At 41.9% G+C, this 18,804-nt stretch overlaps 2 protein-coding genes across 5 annotated transcripts in view; one reads left to right on the forward strand and one right to left on the reverse strand.

Annotated features, from left to right (window-relative positions):
- LOC140740068 (adhesion G protein-coupled receptor E5-like) overlaps positions 1 to 18,804 on the reverse strand; it is a 185,028-nt gene that overhangs the window by 147,716 nt on the left and 18,508 nt on the right. The window contains exon 1 of one of the 2 annotated variants that reach the window (XM_073068930.1): positions 8,170 to 8,259. The exons of the other annotated variant lie outside the window; for it this stretch is intronic. Within the exon in view, the coding sequence (XP_072925031.1) occupies positions 8,170 to 8,257 (88 nt within the window). The 5' untranslated portion in view covers positions 8,258 to 8,259. Of the gene's footprint in view, positions 1 to 8,169; positions 8,260 to 18,804 lie in introns of those variants that run through there. 2 annotated transcript variants of the gene reach the window in all.
- LOC140740069 (adhesion G protein-coupled receptor E5-like) overlaps positions 5,001 to 18,804 on the forward strand; it is a 69,916-nt gene continuing 56,112 nt past the window's right edge. For all 3 annotated transcript variants that reach the window (XM_073068933.1, XM_073068934.1, XM_073068935.1), the window contains exons 1-2: positions 5,001 to 5,048; positions 9,038 to 9,097. In XM_073068933.1, coding sequence (XP_072925034.1) covers positions 5,018 to 5,048; positions 9,038 to 9,097 — 91 coding nt within the window. In that variant the 5' untranslated portion in view covers positions 5,001 to 5,017. The remainder of the gene's footprint in view (positions 5,049 to 9,037; positions 9,098 to 18,804) is intronic.

An 18,804-nucleotide genomic window follows, 5' to 3' on the forward strand; every position in this document is an offset into this window, starting at 1 on the left:
CCATAACCTCTGGTTGTAGTCGCACTCAACCTCTGTGGAAAAAGCCTATTTGCACTTATGCTATCTATACCCCTCATAATTTTGTATACATCTATCAAATTTCTTCTCAGTCTTCTACATTCTAAAGAATACAGCCCTAACCTACTCATCTTTCCTTATAGCTCAGGTCCTCTGGACCCGACAACATCCTTGTAAAAGTTTCTCTGTACTCTTTCATCCTTGCTTACATCTTTCCTGTAGGTAGGTGACCAAAAGTGCACATAACCCTCCAAATTAGACCCTACCAACATTTTATATAACTTCAAGAGAGACTTTGGCATTTAAAGGCGATGGCTCAGAAGGGTAATTCATGTTGTGCTCTACCAATGATGTCCAGATCCTGAAAATTAGTTCAAGTAAGCTATCCTCTCAATGGAAAATAAAATGAAGTATTGTCTAGTCATAAAATCACAAATGGCAGAGAGTGAACTCTGTGGTCAAATGGGGAAGGAGTTAGAGGTCATCCTGTATCGCTGCTGCAATTATTTCAATACTTTGCTTCAAACTTTCATCATAAACAAGTTTGCAGAAGAGATGATATCTGAGGAAGTTCTGTCATACCATCACAAACAACCTAAATGCATCCTGGCTTAATAAGTTTTCAACTTTAAATTCTTACCATTGCCTTCCTTTCCCTTTCTAAAAGCTCTCCCAGGGACACAGTTCTCTGTCCCCAATGCTTCATTTTGAATTTCATGGGTAGCTGTAGCTCAATTTATCATATACAGACCATAAGCTATAGGAGCAGAATTTTGTCCATCGCTTCTGCTCCACCATTTCATCATGGCTGAACCAATTTTCCTCTCAGCCCCAATCTCCTGTTTTCCCCCCATATCCCTTCATGCCCTGACCAATCAAGAATACATCAACCTCTGCCTTAAGTATACATAAAGACTTGGCCTCCACAGCTGCCTGTGGCAACAAATTCCACAGATTCATTACTCTCTGGTTAAAGAAATTCCTCCTCAACTCCATTCTAAAAGCATGCCCCTCTATTCTGAAGCTGTGTCCTCTGGTCTTAGATTCTCCCACCATTGGAAACATCCTCTCCACATCTACTTTATCAAGACCTTTCACCATACGACAGGTTTCAATTAGGTCACCTCTTATTCTTCTGAATTCCAGTGAATATAGGCCCAGAGCAATGAAAAGGTTTTCATATGACAAGCCATTCAATCCTGGAGTAATTTTGATGAACCTCCTTCAAATCCTCTCCAGTTTCAGCACATTCTATCTACAATAAGGGGCTCAAAACTGCTCTCAATACTCCAAGTGAGGCCTCACCAGTGCTTTATAAAGTTTCAACATTACATCCTTGCTTTTATATTCCAGTCCTCCTAAAATAATCCTAACATCACATCCTCACCACAGACTCAAACTGCAAACTAATCTTTAGGGAATCCTGCACAAAGATTCCCAAATCCCTTTATGCTTCAGATTTTTATGTTTTCTCTCCATTTAGAAAATAGTCAACCCTTTCATTTCCTCTACCAAAATGAATGACCATACACTTCCCAACACTTTTTCCCATCTGCCATTCCTTTGCCCATTCTCCTAATCTGTCTAAGTCCTTCTGTAGCCTATTTCCAAAAAACTACATATCCCTCCACCTACCTCCGTATCATCTGCAAACCCATCAATTCCATCATCCAAATCATTGATAAATAACTTAAAAATAATTAGTCCCAACACCGACCCCAGTGGAACCAAAAGTCAACAGCAGCCAACCAGAGAAGGCTGCCTTTATTCCCAGTCTTTGCCTCCTACTAATCAGCCATGACTTTGTCCATGCTAGAATCTTTCCAAGGGGTAGTAGCTTGTTAAGCAGTCTCATATGTGACACCTCATCAAAGGCCTTCTGAAAATCCAAGTACACAACCTTGCCTGTTAAATTTACAATTACAACCAAACTTAGACTCTTCCAATAGAAAAACCTATGAAACAAAATCTCTACATAAGAAAGTCAATACACTTTTTGACGATGTTGGTTTAATTGATATATGGAGGGACCTTTTCCCTGACAGAAGGGATTACACTCATTATTCTGCTCCCCATTCTGTATATACAAGAATAGACTATTTCATAACATTTGGAAAAGGCAAAGACAAAATAAACACCTGTGGAATTGGGACAATAGATGTAAGTGACCATGAAAGTGACCAAGTGTAAGGGCAGGTGTAGCACTTGTTCCGCTTACAAGAATAAGTGCCAGGAGGGAGATCGGTGGGAAGGGATGGGGGGGGGGGCGGGGAATGAGTGGACAAGGGAGTCGCGTAGGGAGCGATCCCTGCGGAAAGCAGAAAGAGGGGGGGAGGGAAAGATGTGCTTGGTAGTAGGATCCCGTTGGAGGTGGCGGAAGTTACGGAGAATTATACGTTGGACCTGGAAGCTGGTGGGGTGGTAGGTGAGGACAAGGGGAACCCTATCCCGAGTGGGGTGGCGGGCGGATGGGGTGAGGGCAGATCCTACTACCAAGCACATCTTTCCCTTCCCCCTCTCTTTTCTGCTTTCTGCAGGGATCGCTCCCTACCTATCATAGAAACATAGAAAACCTACAGCACAATACAGGCCCTTCGGCCCACAAAGTTGTGTCGAACATGTCCCTAACTTAGAAATTACTAGGCTTACCTATAGCCCTCTATTTTTCTAAGCTCCATGTACCTATCCAAAAGTCTCTTAAAAGACCCTATCGTATCCACCTCCACCACCGTTGCCGGCATCCCACTCCACACACTCACTACCCTCTGAGTAAAAAACTTACCCCTGACATCTCCTCAGTACCTACTCCCCAGCACCTTAAACCTGTGTCCTCTTGTGGTAACCATTTCAGCCCTGGGAAAAAGCCTCTGACTATCCACATGATCAATGCCTCTCATCATCTTATACACCCCTATCAGGTCACCTCTCATCCTCCGTCGCTCCAAGGAAAAAAGGCCAAGTTCACTCAACCTGTTCTCATAAGGCATGCTCCCCAAACCAGGCAACATCTTTGTAAATCTCCTCTGCACCCTTTCTATGGCTTCCACATCCTTCCTATCATGAGGCGACCAGAACTGAGCACAGTACTCTAAGTGGGGTCTGACCAGGGTCCTATATAGCTGCAACATTACCTCTCGGCTCCTAAATTCAATTGTAAAATTCAATTATCCTTTTAATACAATATGTATTCTTGGACATTAAGCTCCCCACTATAATCTTCTTTTAGCCATGATTCAGTGGTGCCTACAACATCATTCGTGCCAGTCTGAAATTGTGCTACAAGTTCATTGACCTTATTCCGTATACTACACGCATTCGGATATAACACCTTTAGTCCTGTTTCACTCTTTTCAATTTTGTCTGCCTTTTACATTGCAACTCATCCTATTGCCTCCAATTTTTGCCCTTGTCAGTACCTCCAGTTGAACTCTGTCTTTTTGTACGTTTCCCACTAGCTGTCAGTCTGTGGTTTTGTATTGCCATGTGCTCATGTCCCCATTCCTGCTCTACTCCGGCTCCTGTATTACTGAGTACTCCGTCTCTCATCTGTTTCTCATTATTACCTGTATTGCTGCCATCTGTGTCTCCACCTATCATCTGCCTCTCTGTTTATTGCTCAGTGTATTTCAGTCCTGTGTTTTCACCTGTTTGTTGCCAGATTGTGCCAGTGAGTTTTCCTGAACATTTCCAGCATTTGTATCTGTACTCTGTCTGAATATCGACTCTGCCTGGTTCCCAATTCTGGTTTTTGGATTTTTCTGGATGTTTTGATCTCTGCCTGAACTTGGACGCCAACTTTGTTTGCACCTCAGGATTTGTTACTCAATTAATATCACCATGTGTGCACAGTACTAGGTCTGCGATTGGATCCCTGCTCCAGTGTCCTGACAACCCTACACATAACCTCTGTTGGTAAACCAGCTGCCTTATCTTCAGCACTATCACTTCCTTTCCCACCCCACTCTCAAATTAGTTTAAACCCACCCAAACAACTCTAGCCAACCTACCCACAAGGATATTGGCCCCCCTCCAGTTCAGGTGTAACCAGTCCCTTTTGTATAATATACCTTCCCCAGAAGAGATCCCAATGATCCATTAATCTAATCCCCTAACCCCTGCACCAGTTCCTCAGCCACACATTCATCTGCCAAAATATCCTATTCTTACCCTCACTGGGATGTGGCACAGGCAACAATCCAGAGATGACTACCCTGGAGGTCCTGTTTCTCAGCTTTCTACCTACCTCCCTAAAATGTCTACTTATCATTGATGCCAATATGTCCCAACACTGGCTGATAGTTCCTAAACTATTCCATTTCCAGTCATGGATGCTCTGTTGAGCTCTTTCCCATTTATTTATATGGGCCAGGGATGAGTTCTGTAGGCTGCACTACTTGGTGATATTGTCATGTGACACAGGTTGAAATAAAATGTTAACCTTTTCAAAAACAAATACTTTAGGAGTTTCCTTCCAGCTTGCATCCTGTTTGAAAAGATCAGCAGTAAACAATGAAGTCCTCACAATAACTGAACTGCAAGTAGGTCATTTGTTGGTTCACCATGAGCTTCGTGGTTCTTGTTGAATGCACTTGGCTACAGTTAGGAGAACAAATTGTACCCATTACTCCAGATGCAGTCTCACAAGGTCCCATATAATTGTTACAAGATGGAGTCAGAGAAACAACTCCAACTGCATTGCCCCACCCACCTACACTGATCACATTTACCATAACACTTAAACTATCACCTTTGAGTTTGGCAATTCAAATGGTCATCTGGGAATTTCTTAAATGTTATGTCCCTGTCTTCCTCAGGCTGTAAGATCCAGAAATTTATCTTTATTCTCATGCTCAAATCCTCTTGCTATGGAGGTTAACATATTATCTGCCTTTCTAGAAGGAAGTTGTTGCACTACAATTTCTGTTTCCTTCCTCTGCTATGATAACACTCAAATGTTAAAGAATTTGTGTAGTTAAGTCTGGATGCCTGCAGAGTAGTCATGAAGGAAGTATGGCTGACTGGCTTACTGGGTAAGTCAAATTTGTTAAAGTTATCTGATTGGCTATTAATTGTGGGCAATGGAAGAATTAAAGGTGAGGAGTGGGGAAAGTTTGCAATGGACTGAGAATGTCTGCACAGTTTGCACAAAGCTCAAAAGACAAAAGCACAATGTCACTGGATTGAAAGGAGTTAGCAAAAGGGGGTTCTGAAGTAATAAAAATTAAATATGGGGAAGACAAAAGATATTAGATAAAACAAAAAGACTCAATGAATGTCAAGATGTTAAAGTACTCATTCTAAAAGTGTCATTTAGCTAACAGAGATCAACTATGTCCCAAAGGGAGAGAGGATGCTGGAGAAAGGTCTGTAATAGAACTCCAGAGCTCAGTGCCTGAAGGAACAATTGCCAGTAGTAGGCTAAAGTGAAGAATGAATGCAGGCCAGAACCAGAAGAACAATAAGTTCTCAGAGATGAGGGGATTAAGAAAATAAGACAGAGGAATTTTAACATAGGATGATAGGTAAGTTACTTCAGAGAAAACAACTCAAATTTGACCAACCTCATGTTATGACTAATCCAACAACATCCTGATAAACCTCATCTGTACTCTGTCCAAAGCTTTTACATTCTTCCTGTAGTGGGGATACCTGAAAAGAATGCTACACTCCTGATTGAGCTAACTAAAGTTTTATAAAGCTGCAATATAATTTCCCAATACTTGAACATGCCTCAACTAATAAACAAACACGAGGAAATCTGCAGATGCTGGAAATTCAAGCAACACACACAAAATGCTGGTGGAACACAGTAGGCCAGGCAGCATCTATAAGGAGAAGCACTGTCGACGTTTCAGGACAAGGGTCCGTCAGGAAAGACCAATATTCCCATAGGGGAGCCCGTTTGAGATGGATTTTGAGCAACATTCAGAAGGTGGTGTGTGCTTTACAGATGAGCTTCAGCTTGTGCTCATTTGGACTGGGTTAACTGTAATGGGCCCTTTTTATTTTTTCCCCTTTTTTCCTACTAACTGTTCGACAAAGCTGAAATTTGTAAATATATTTTCTTTATAATTGTATGCAAAGTACAATCTAGTATTTCTTGCCAATGGCTAATTGCATTGGGGTAGTACTTACACAGTATTTGCACAGATCAGGGTTTGGGGTGATCAAGATTTTCCAACTTCACAGTTTTGGTGGGACCCAAGTCATACCAGCACTAGACATATGGAGTTTGAGAAACACACACAAAATGCTGGAGGAACTCAGCAGGCCAGGCAGCAACTATAGAAAAGTACAGCCGACATTTTGGGCCGACACCCTTGACCAGTCCTACTGAAGGGTCTTGGCCCGATATGTTGACTGTACTCTTTTTCATCGATGCTGCCTGGCCTGCTGAATTCCTTTAGCATTTCATGTGTGTTGCTTGGATTTCCAGCATTTGCAGATTTTCTCTTGTTTGTGATAGTAGTTTGAGAAAGATGGTTTTCTCACTACTGAGTCCAGTGGCTTTTAACAGGGGGCTAATGAGCCACATCTCTAGAGTTGCCTGGTAAAAAGGGGTTTCAGGGAAACCACTCTTATCCAGTCAAAAGTGTAGATAGATATGCTGGAAACTCAGCTGAAGGTTAATGCCAGCTAAAGCTGCAGCAGTCTAATTATCAGCCAAGTGATAGAAACCACTGTCAATAGGGGAATTCTTTCACAAAAGCCAAAATCAATACACTCATACCTCAACAGAACCTCTATCGAAATCTCACCTGGTCCCTCAACACCAGCTCCATAGCAAAGAAAGCCCAGCAGCATCTCTACTTTTTGCAAATGCTGAGGGAAGTCCATCTCCCACCCCCCATCCTCATCACATTCTACAGGGGTTGTATTGAGAGCGTCCTGAGCAACTGCATCACTGCCTGGTTCGGAAATTGCACCATCTCAGATCGCAAAACCCTGCAGCGGATAGTGGTCAGCTGAGAAGATCATCGGGGTCTCTCTTCCCGCCATCACGGACATTTACACTACACGTTGCATCCGCAAAGGAAACAGTATTATGAAGGACCTCATACACCCCTCATACAATCTCTTCTCCCTCCTGCTGTCTGGGAAAAGGCTCCGAAGCATTTGGGCTCTCACAACCAGACTATATAACAGTTTCTTCCCCCAAGCTATCAGACTCCTCAATACCCAAAGCCTGGACTGACACCTTGCCCTACTGTCCTGCTTATTATTTAATGTAATGCCGGTACTGTTTTTGTGCACTTTATGCAGTCCAGTGTAGGTCTGTAGCCTAGTATAGCTTTATCTGTTTTTTTTATTACATAGTTCAGTCTAGTTTTTTGTACTGTGTCATGTAAACCATGGTCCTGAAAAACGTTGTCTCATTTTTACTATGCACTGTACCAGCAGTTATGGTCGAAATGACAATAAAAGTTGACTTGACTTGACTTGAGATCAAATAGCCTAAACACCAGGTGTGAGGTGGAAAAGACTGCTCTTTAGATAACATTTGAATTTTGCATAAGGGAACCCTGGTGAAACTGAAGTCCCTTAAAGTTGCTTAAGTTCACTTTACATTTATTTTGAGTTGAGTCTTGAGTTGTCGGATCTGTCCTCCCATTTATCATGGCTATAGTGTTACAAGAATTGATGGAGGGTATCCTCAACATGAAAGCATCACATTGTCTGGAAGGTATGATTCTGTGAGGATGGCAGCATCATAATGTTGCTTGGCAACCTTATGGGGCAGCTCTCTCAGTCAAAACACATTCACAAATGTTAGTAAAGGGATTTTGCAGGGCCAACTCTGCTATGCTCCAGTCAATGCTTGATGGTCAGTTCTATTTCATGCCTTCTCTGTTTTAACACAGATGTGGTTTGCTGAGACAATCACAAAAGTGGATATAGAGTCATGTATCAAGCCAGTCCAGAGAAACACATACAAAATTCTTGAGGAACTCAGCAGGTCAGGCAGATCTATGGAGGAGAAGAAATAGTCAACAATTCAGGCCAAGACCCTTGATCAGGAAGGAAGGGTCATCATTCCTGTAAATAGTTTATTCATTTCTGTGGAAGCTGCCTGACCTGCTGAGTTCTTAAAGCATTTTGTGTGTGCTTCAGTGGGTTTTCAAAACCTAACACAAATATTCAGGAGCTTACCCTGTGCAACTCTGTTAGAAAGGTACAGATGAATCAGGTACCCAGCCTGATAACCCTCAAGCTGCAGACTTGCTTTTTCCAGTGACATTGATTCAGTGCAAAGACCTGCTTAGGCAGAATTCCCTTCCACCAACTGGAAAGCTCTCTAGAATTCATTCCGTCCATCTTGGCTGAAATAAATGAGATAATTGTTTTCATGATCACTGACTGATGGAGACTGAGGGTGACACGTTAGTGTAGTGGTTAGTGCCATGCCTTATAGTGCCAACTGTAAGACCAGGGCTTGATTCCTTCAGCTGGCTGTAAGGAGTTTGTACATTCTGCCGGTGATCATGTGGGTTTCCTCCCACATTCCAAAGAGATGTACAGTTAGTGTTAATGATATTAATGTGTTAACGATATTAGCACAAGAAATATGGCAACACTTGCAAGCTATCTAGCACAATCCTTGCTGATTTGATTTATACTGATACTTTTGATTAATGTTCTGATATACCTGTGACAAATAAAGCTAATCTCTAGTAAACAACTTGGGTTGGCAGAAAAGTAAACACTCCCTGGCAGAATTTGGTTAGAAATGTTGAAAATTAATTGCCATCATTATTAGAATTCATAATAAATCCAACTAATACATGTTTGTTGTTTGTCAAAGGTACAGTTCTTTTAAAGCTCTGACTTTGACACCAAAGATTAATGATTGAAGATGGTCTCTCAACAGACATGAGTGTTACTTGATGAAATGGGAAGAGAATCTCAAAAAAAAAGCTTTTATTGATTGCTGCTTAATTTAACATGTATTTGAGTGCATATAGGGTCCATGGAAATCATTGGATTGAATGTGCCTAATATGGAATTTTCTCCCTGACAGTTTTATATATCTGTACCATCTTGAGCAAACAAGGGACTTTTCAGCAATTTGAAAACAATCGTAAGTATAAGCATTTACTTAGTTATACTTGAAAATAATGTTTCTATAATACAGAATATATCAAAATTTATACTTTTCAAGTGATGTTGGTAAATTCTAAATGCAGATATCCAACTTACCGGTTTTGTGGTCATCTGGTTCCACCTATTGCTTGCAAGCTCCTACCTCACACCCCCCCCCCCTCACTTCTTTATATGGATATTTCCCCTCTATGGTCTCAGTCCCAATGCAGGTTTGTAAGCCAAACTGTCAACTATCTTCTGCCTCCATGGATACTGGCTGACTCAATGAGTTCCTCCATCAGCTGGTTTGTTGCTCTAGAATGAAACACCTTCACTCTCATGTCTTTCCTTTGTAGAAGTACATTTAGCATCCTGCTGGGTCACCATCCCAGTACCTATGTAGTATTACTAACCAGTTATTATTGCTGACTTCCCAATACCTATAGTATTGCCAATTATCTTAAGCTTGGGAGACAAGTGATGTGACGCTCATAGTAAAAGGCTTGAAACTTAGGACACGTAGCTTGCCAAGAAATTTCTTAAATGGTCTGCATACAACATTTGATGATTGCTGCACAAAAATAAGAACACAGGAATTGTTTAACTAACTAAGACTGTGTCCCATCAAATCACAAGTTTTACCATCCCAGCAGGCTTGTGCAGATTTTTCAATCACACAGACAGAGGAGCTGCCTTGAAAAAGTCACCTACCTCTCAGATTCTCTACAATGAGTGCATGAATAGGACATCTCAAATCTGATGAACAAATCATGCTCATCATGATGCTGAGCAGTGGGCCCAAATTTGGGCACAGTCATCTCAGTAAAGACAGGAGTCAAAGCAACTTGTCCTTAGAACATAGAAACATAGAAAAACGACAGCACAATTTAGGCCCTTTGGTCCACAATGATGTGTTGAATATGCACTTACTTTAAAAATCACCTAGGGTTACCCATAACCCTCTAATTTTCTAAGCTCCATGTACCTATCCAGAAGTCTCTTATAAACCTCTATCAGGTCACCTCTCATCCTCTGTCACTCCAAGCAAAAAAGGCCAAGAAATTTCTTGGCAACCTATTCTCATAAGGAAAGCTCCCCAATCCAGGCAACATCCTTCTAAATCTCCTTTCAACCCTGTCTATAGTTTCCACATCCTTCCAGTAGTGAGGTGTCCAGAACTGAGCACAGTACTGCAAATGAGGTCTGACCAGGGTCCCATATAGCTGTAATATTACCTCTCGGCTCCATAAACTTAGTCCCACGGTTGAAGAAGGCCAATGCACCGTGTGCCTTCTTAACCACAGAGTCAACCTGCACAGCAGCTTTAGGTGTCCTATGGACTCTGACCACAAGATCCCTCTAAACCTCCACACTGCCAAGAGTCTGACCATTAATACTATATTCTGCCATCATACTTGACCTACCAAAATGAACCACCTCACACTTAGACCATAAGACAAAGGAACAGAAGTTGGCCATTTGGCCCATCGAGTCTGCTCTGCCATTTTATCATGAGCTGATCCATTCTCCCATTTAGTTCCACTCCCCCACCTTCTCTCCATAACCTTTGATGCCCTGACTACTCAGATACCTATCAATCTCTGCCTTAAATACACCCAATGACTTGGTCTCCACTGCTGCCCGTGGCAACAAATTCCACAGATTCACCACCCTCTGGCTAAAAAAATTTCTTTGCATCTCTGTTCTGAATGGGCACCCTGCAATCCTCAAGTCATGTCCTCTCGTACTAGACTCCCCACCATGAGAAATAACTTTGCCACATCCACACTGTCAATGCCTTTCAACATTCAAAATGTTTCTATGAGGTCCCCCGTCATTCTTCTAAACTCCAAGGAGTACAGTCCAAGAGCGATCAAATGTTCCTCATATGTTAACCCTCTCATTCCCGGAATCACACCAGTGAATCTTCTCTGAACCCTCTCCAACGTCAACACATCCTTTCTTAAATAAGGAGCCCAAAACTGCACACAGTACTCCAGGTGAGGTATTACCAGTGCCTTATAGAGCCTCAACATCACATCCCTGCTCCTATACTCTATTCCTTTAGAAACGAATGCCAACATTGCATTCATCTTCTTCACCACCGACTCAACCTGGAGGTTAACCTTAAGAGTGTCCTGCACGAGGATTCCCAAGTCCCGTTGCATCTCAGAACTTTGAATTATCTCCCCATTTAAATAATAGTCTGCCCATTTATTTCTTCTACCAAAGTGCATGACCATACACTTTCCAACATTGTATTTCATTTGCCACTTCTTTGCCCATTCTCCCAATCTATCCAAATCTCTCTGCAGAATCTCTGTTTCCTCAGCACTTCTGGCCCCTCCACCTATCTTTGTATCATCAACAAATTTAGCCACAAAGCCATCTATTCCATAATCCAAATTGTTGATATACAACGTAAAGAGAAGTGGTCCCAGCACGGACCCTTGTGGAACACCACTGGTAACCGGCAGCCAACCAGAATGGGATCCCTTTATTCCCACTCTCTGTTTCCTGCCAATCAGCCAATGCTCTATCCACATATGTAACTTTCCCGTAATTCCATGGGCTCTTATCTTGTTTAGCAGCCTCATGTGCGGCACCTTGTCAAAGGCCTTCTAAAAACCCCAATACACAGCATCCACTGCATCTCCCATCTCTAGCCAACATGTATAAACAAGCTGGATGAACTCAGCAGGTTGCGCAGCATCCATTGAAATGAGCAGTCAATGTTTCGGGCAGAAACTCTTCGTCAGGACTGAAACATTGACTGCTCATTTCAACGGATGCTGCCCGACCTACTGAGTTTATCCAGCTTGTTTGTATGTGTTGACTTGACCACAGCATCTGCAGTGTACTTTGTGTCCCTTGTCTAGCCCACTTGTAGTTTCCTCAAAAAATTGCACTAGGTTTGTCAGGCAGGATTTTCCATTAAGGAAACCATGCTGAGTTCTGCCTATCTTGTCATATGCCTCCAGGTACTCCATAACCTCATCCTTGACAATCGACTACAACAACTTCCCAACTACTGATGTCAAGCTAACAGGTCTATAACTTCCTTTTTGCTTCCTTGCCCCCTTTTTAAACAGCGGAATGACATTTGCAATCTCCCAGTCCTCCGGAACCATGCCAGAACCTATTGATTTTTGAAAGATCATTGCTAATGCCTCCACAATTTCCACAGCTACTTCCTTCAGAACACGAGGGTGCATTCCATCTGGTCCAGGAGATTTATCTACCCTTAGACTATTCAGCTTCCTGAGTACTTTCTCTGTCTCAATTGTGACTGTGCACACTTCTCTTCCCTGACACCCTTGAGTGTCCGGTATACTGCTGATGTCTTCCTCAGTGAAGACTGGTGCAAAATACTCGTTCAGTTCCTCTGCCATCTCCTTATCTCCCATTACAATTTCTCAAAATCATTTTTTGTCGGTCCTATATCTACTCTCACCTGTCTCTTACACTTTATATACTTGAAAAAGTTTTTAGTATCCTCTTTGATATTATTTGCTTGCTTCCTTTCATAGTTCATCTTTTCCCTCTTAATGACCTTCTTAGTTTCCTTTAGTAAACTTTTAAAAACTTCCCAATCCTCTGTCTTCCCACTAATTTTTGCTTCCTTGTAAAGCTCCTTTGCTTTAACCTTGGCTTTGACTTCTCTTGTCAGCCACAGTTGCATCCTTTTTCCATTCGAAAATTTCTTCTTTTTTTGGAATATATCTGTCTTGCACTTTCCTCACTTCTCGCATAAACTCCAGCCATTGCTGCTCTGCCGTCCTTCCCGCTAGTGTCCCTTTCCAGTCAACTTTGGCCAGTTCCTCTCTCATGCACTGTAATTTCCTTTACTCCACTGAAATACCGACACATCCGATTTCGGTAATTTCTCAAATTTCACAGTGAATTCAATCATGTTATGATCACTGCCTCCAAAGGGTTCCTTCACCTCACTCTCTCTAATCACCTCTGGTTCATTACCCACTTATCTGGGTTGAACTCCATCTGCCACTTCTTTTATCCAGTTTTGCATCCTATCGAAGTCCCGCTGTAATCTCTGACAACCCTCCACACTATCCACAACTCCCCCAACCTTTGTGTCAACAGCAAATTTACTAACCCATCCCTCCACTTCCTCATCCAGGTCATTTACCAAAATCACGAAGAGAAGGGGTCCCAGAACAGATCCCTGAGGCACTCCACTGGTCACCGACCTCGGTGAAGAATATAACCCATCTTCAACCACTCTTTGCCTTCTTTGAGCAAGCCAATTCTGGATCCACAAAGCAATGTCCCCTTGGATCACCTGCCTCCTTACTTTCTCAATAAGCCTTATCAAATGCCTTTCTGAAATCCATATACACTACATCTACTGCTCTACCTTCATCAATGTGTTTAGTCACATCCTCAAAAAATTCAGTCAGGCTCATAAAGCGCAACCTACCCTTGACAAAGCCATGCTGGCTATTCCTAATCATATTATGCCTCTTTAAATCTTCATAAATCCTGCCTCTCAGGATCTTTTCTATCAACTTACCAACCACTGAATGAAAACTCACTGGTCTATAATTTCCTGGGCTACCTCTACTCCCTTTCTTCATTAAGGGAACAACATCTGCAACCCTTCAATTCTCCGCAACCTCCCCCATCCCCATTGATGATGCAAAACTCATTACCAGAGGTTCAGCAATCTCCCCCCTCGCCACCCACAATAGCCCGGGGTACATCTCATCTGGTCCCAGAGACTTATTCAACTTGATGCTTTCCAGAATCTGTCTCCCTATCTGCTCTTTAATGTCCCTGTTACTATTGGGTGCTCTACAAAAAACAACCAGTAGTGTTATTGACCCCTTCCTGTTTCTAACTTCCACCCACAGAGACTCAGTATACATTCCCTCCATGACTTTCTTTTCTGCAGCTGTGACGCTATCTCCGATCAGCAGTGCCATGCCCCCATCTCTTTTGCCTGTCTCCCTGTCCTTCTGAAACATCTAAAACCTGGCATTCTAAGTAACCATTCCTGCCCCTGAGTCATCCAAGTCTCTGTAATGGCCACAACATCATAGCTCCAAGTACTGATCCATGCTCTAAGCTTTGTTCATGATGCTTATTGCATTAAAATAGAAACATCTCAAGCCATTGGTCTGAGCGTATCCCTTTTCTATCATCTGCCTATCCTCCCTCTCGCACTGACTCCAATCTTTTTCTATATGTGAGCCAAACACCCCCTTTCCTCCGTCTCTTTAGATTGGTTCCCACCCCCAGCAATTCTAGTTTAAACTCTCCCCAACAGCCTTAGCAAACCTTCCTGCCAGGATTTTGGTTCCCCTCAGATTCAAGTGCAACCTATCCTTAATCCCATGGGATTGTCTAAAATAAACAAGAATAGGAGAAATTAATACAGCCCCTGAAACCTGATTTTCAGTAAATCATAGCAGATTCTAAATGTCAAGCCTAAGCTCCCACACAATCCACATATTCATTAAAATTCCCATAATGCAACACTCTCTGGACTTCTGTAATTATTGATCAGTGGATTTTCCAGACTTTATCATGTGTAAATTTCTGCTAACACTCCAATATACTTTTAATTCCATGTCATGTTACAGAAAATGATAATTAGATCACTAGGGTTTCAGGGTAAACTAGCCATCTGGATACAAAGGTTCAAAGGTTTGTTTACTGTCAAAGCATACAACTCTGAAATTTGTCTCCTCCAGATAGCCAATAAACAAAGAAAGGACATGAAGTCATTCAGAGGGAAACATCAAACCGACACCCCCACCCCGCAAAAAAGAATGGCATCCCAATCATCAACTCTCAAAAACCCCCCTCCCCGCACACAAAATGGAAATGGAAAGTCAACCCCCCAAAGCCCCTCCCCACACAAAAAAGCTAACAAAGCATCAACCTCCAAACACCCTCCTCTCGCACAACAAAATGGAAAAGGAACAGGTGATAAAAAACTCAGAATATAAAAAACCATGTCTGAAAGAGTCCACAGTCCATAAACGCAAGTCTAATCCGTAAGTGCAGAACCACAATACCATCCTCCAACATTGAAGAAAGTTGTCTAAGATATTGTTCAATTGTGCTAGTGAGCCAAGGAATAGCAGATGGTGCTTAATTCAGATAAATAAAACGCTACTGATCACTGGCTTTCAGACAATATATGCTTCACCCACTGCAACTTTTATATTAAAATAATATGGCCTGTGGATGGGAACCAGTAGGATAGAGCTGAGGATGAGCCAGCAGGTTTACAAGAAGATGATGGATGTAACATGAATGTAAGGAAGGATGAGTCATTGATTGGATACACATGTAGACAGAGCGAAGAGTTAAATTGTACCACAAAAGGGTGTCAGAATGCAGGTCTGAAGGTGCTGTATTTAAATGCACGTAGCATTCAGAGTAAGGAGGATGAACTCATAGCGTAATTACAGATTGGTCAGTATGCTGTTGTGGGCCTCACAGAGTTGTGGCTGAAAGAAGGCCATAGTTGGGAACTTAAGATCAAAAGATATACTTTGTATCAAAAAGACTGACAGGAAAGCATAGGTGGTGGTGTGGCTCTGTTGGTAAGAGAGGGAGTTACACCTTCAGAAAGAGGTGACATAGGGTCAGAGAATGTTGAATCTTTGTGGGTAGAGTTAAGAAATTGCTAGAGTAAAAAAGCCATTACGGGAGTCATATATAGGCCTCCAAATAATAGTTAAGATGCGGGGTTGAGATTGCAAAGGGTGCATTAAAAGGCATGTAATAAGGGCAATGACACAGTTGTAATGGGGGACTTCAATATGTAAGAGAATGGGAAAATCAGGTTAGTGTCGGATTGCAAGAGAGGGAATTTGTTGAATGCCTATGAGTTGACTTTTTAGAGCAGCTTGTGCTTGAACCTTCCTGGGGAAAGGTTATCCTACATTGGATGTTGTGTAATAACCCAGATCTTATTAGGGAGTTTAGCATAAAGGAACACTTAGGAGATAGTGATCATACTACAATTTGAGAGGGAGAAGCATAACTCACATGTATCTGTATCACAATGGAAAAAAGGGGAATTACAGAGACATGAGAGAGGAGCTTTCCCAGGTAGATTGGAGGAGGATACTGACAGGGATGATGGCAGAGAAGAGATGACTGAAGTTTCTGGTTCACAGGGCGCAGGAATGATACATCCCACAGAGGAGGAAATTCTCAAATGGCAGGGTAGGCAACTATGCTGACAAAAGAAATAAAGGAGTGCATAAAAGCCAAGAAAAGAGCATATAAGGTAGCAAAAATAAGTGGGAAGTTGGATGATTAGGAAGCTTTTAAAATCCAACAAAGGGCGTTGAAGAAGCTATATGAAGGGAAAAGATGAAATCTGAGGGCAGGCTAGCCAATAATATCAAGCAAGATAACAAAAGTTTTTTTCAGTTATATAAAGAGTAAAAGGGATGTGAGAGTTGCTATTGGACCACTGGAAAATGATGCTGGTGAGGTAGTAACAGGGGGACAAAGAAATGGCAGATGAACTGAATGGGTACTTTGCTAGTGTCTTCCACAGTGAAGACTGATACAGTGTACCAGGAGTCTGTGAGTGGCAGAGAGTAGGAGCGGGGAGTTGCTATTACAAAGAAAAAAGTGCTAAGCAAACTCATAGGTCTTAAGGTAGATAAGTCACCTGGGCCAAGTAAACTACATCCCAAAGTCCTGAAAGAGGTTGCTGAAGAGATAACAGATGTGTTGGTCTTGATCTTTCAATAATCACTTGATTCTGGCATGGTCCTGGAGGACCGGAAGATTGCAAATGTCACTGCACTCTTTAAGAAGGGAGGAAAGCAAAAGAAAGGAAATGATAGGCCAGATAGTCTGACTTCAGAGGTTGGAAAAGTATTGGAGCCTACTATTAAGGATGAGGTTTTTGAATATTTGGAGACTAATGACAAAGTAAGTCAAGTCAGCATGGTTTCTGTAAAGGGAAATCTTGCCAGACCAATCTGTTAGAGTTCTTCAAGGAAGGTACAAGCAGGATGGACAAAGGAAAGGCAGTAGATGTCATTTACTTGAATTTTCAGAAGGCGTTTGATAAGGTGACACACATGAGGCTGCTGAACAAGATAAAATCCAATGGCATTACAGGAAAGATACTGGCATGGATAGAGGAATGGCTGACAGGCAGGAGGAAGTCAGTGGGAATAAAAGCAGCCTTTTCTGGTTGGCTGTCAGTGACTAGTACTGTTCCTGAAGGGTCAGTATTGGCATTGCTACTTTTCATATTGTTTGTCAATGATTTGGATAATGGAATTGATGGCTTTGTGGCAAAGTTTGTGGATGATACGAAGATAGGTGGAAGGGTAGGTAGTGCTGATGAAACAATGCAATTGTAGCAGGACTTAAACAATTTGGAAGAATGGGCAAGAATGTGGCAGATGGAATACAGTTTTGGGAAATGTATGATAATATATTTAGGTAAAAGACTTGGGAGTCCTCATGCATAACTCCAGAAGGTTCAGTTACAGGCTGAGTCTGTGATAAAAAAAAGACAAATAAAATGTCATTTATTTCAAAGGGAATAGAATACAGGTGTCCCTCCCTTTACAAAGGTAGAGCGTTTCTATAAAACCTTTCTTAAGCCGAAATGGTGTAAAGCAAAGAACCATTAACTTATATGGGAAAAAATTTTGTAAAAGTGAAGATCCTCTTTGTAATACAAAAACAGATAACTAATGTAGGTCTTTTGTAAAAGTGAAGTGGCGTAAAGTGAACATTTGTAAAGCAGGGGACACCTGTATATAAATAAGGAGATAACGCCTAGGCTTTATAAGACACTAGTTAGGCCACACTCAGAGTATTGTAGCAGTTTTCTGTCTCCTATCTCAGAAATGATGTATTGTCATTGGAGAAAATCCAGAGGTCATCATGAAGATGATTCCAGGTATAAAGGAGTTAACATATGCAGAGCGCTTGGTAGCTTTAGGCCCGTACTCACTGGAATTTAGAAGAATGCGCAGGGATCTCATTGAAACCTACCAAATGTTGAAAGGACTAGATGTAGTGGATGTGGAGAGAATGTTTCCTGTGGCAGGGTTAACCAGAACTAGAGGGCATAGCCTCAAAATTGAGGGGGAAACCTTTAGAACAGAGTAAAGAGGAACTTTTTTAGCCAGAGAATGCTCTGCCACAGACTGCGGTGGTGGCCAAGTCTGTGGGTATATTTAAGGCGGAAGTTGATTATTTACTGATCAGTCAGGACATCAAGGGATATGGCAGGAAGACAGCTGTATGGGGTTGAGTAGGATCCGGGATCAGCCATGGTGCAATGGCAGAGCAGACTTAATGGGCTGAATGGCCTAATTCTGCACCTATATCTTATGGTCTTCTGGTCTAACCTTCTGCCTACTGTGGGCAAGCCAATTCTGAATCCATATAGCAAAATTTTTCTGGATAGCATGCCTCCTGATTTTCTCAATGGGTCTACCATGAGGAATTTTGTCAAAAACCTTACTAAAATCCATCCTATCAGTGACTGGTTGTAACCTTCTATAACTTTCTACACTATCCACAAAACCATGTTTACCAATTTGACCACATTTATAAATTCATTTCATAAGGAAAATATACTATGAGTCTGAACCTCCAAACCCCAGCAATCCATCAATGTTGTGCTTGACAACAAATATCCAATGATGGAAGCACCTGGGAAAATACCAGCTTGTATTTAGC

The sequence above is a fragment of the Hemitrygon akajei genome, chromosome 16 (assembly GCF_048418815.1).
Source record: "Hemitrygon akajei chromosome 16, sHemAka1.3, whole genome shotgun sequence".
Taxonomy (NCBI): Eukaryota; Metazoa; Chordata; class Chondrichthyes; order Myliobatiformes; family Dasyatidae; genus Hemitrygon; species Hemitrygon akajei.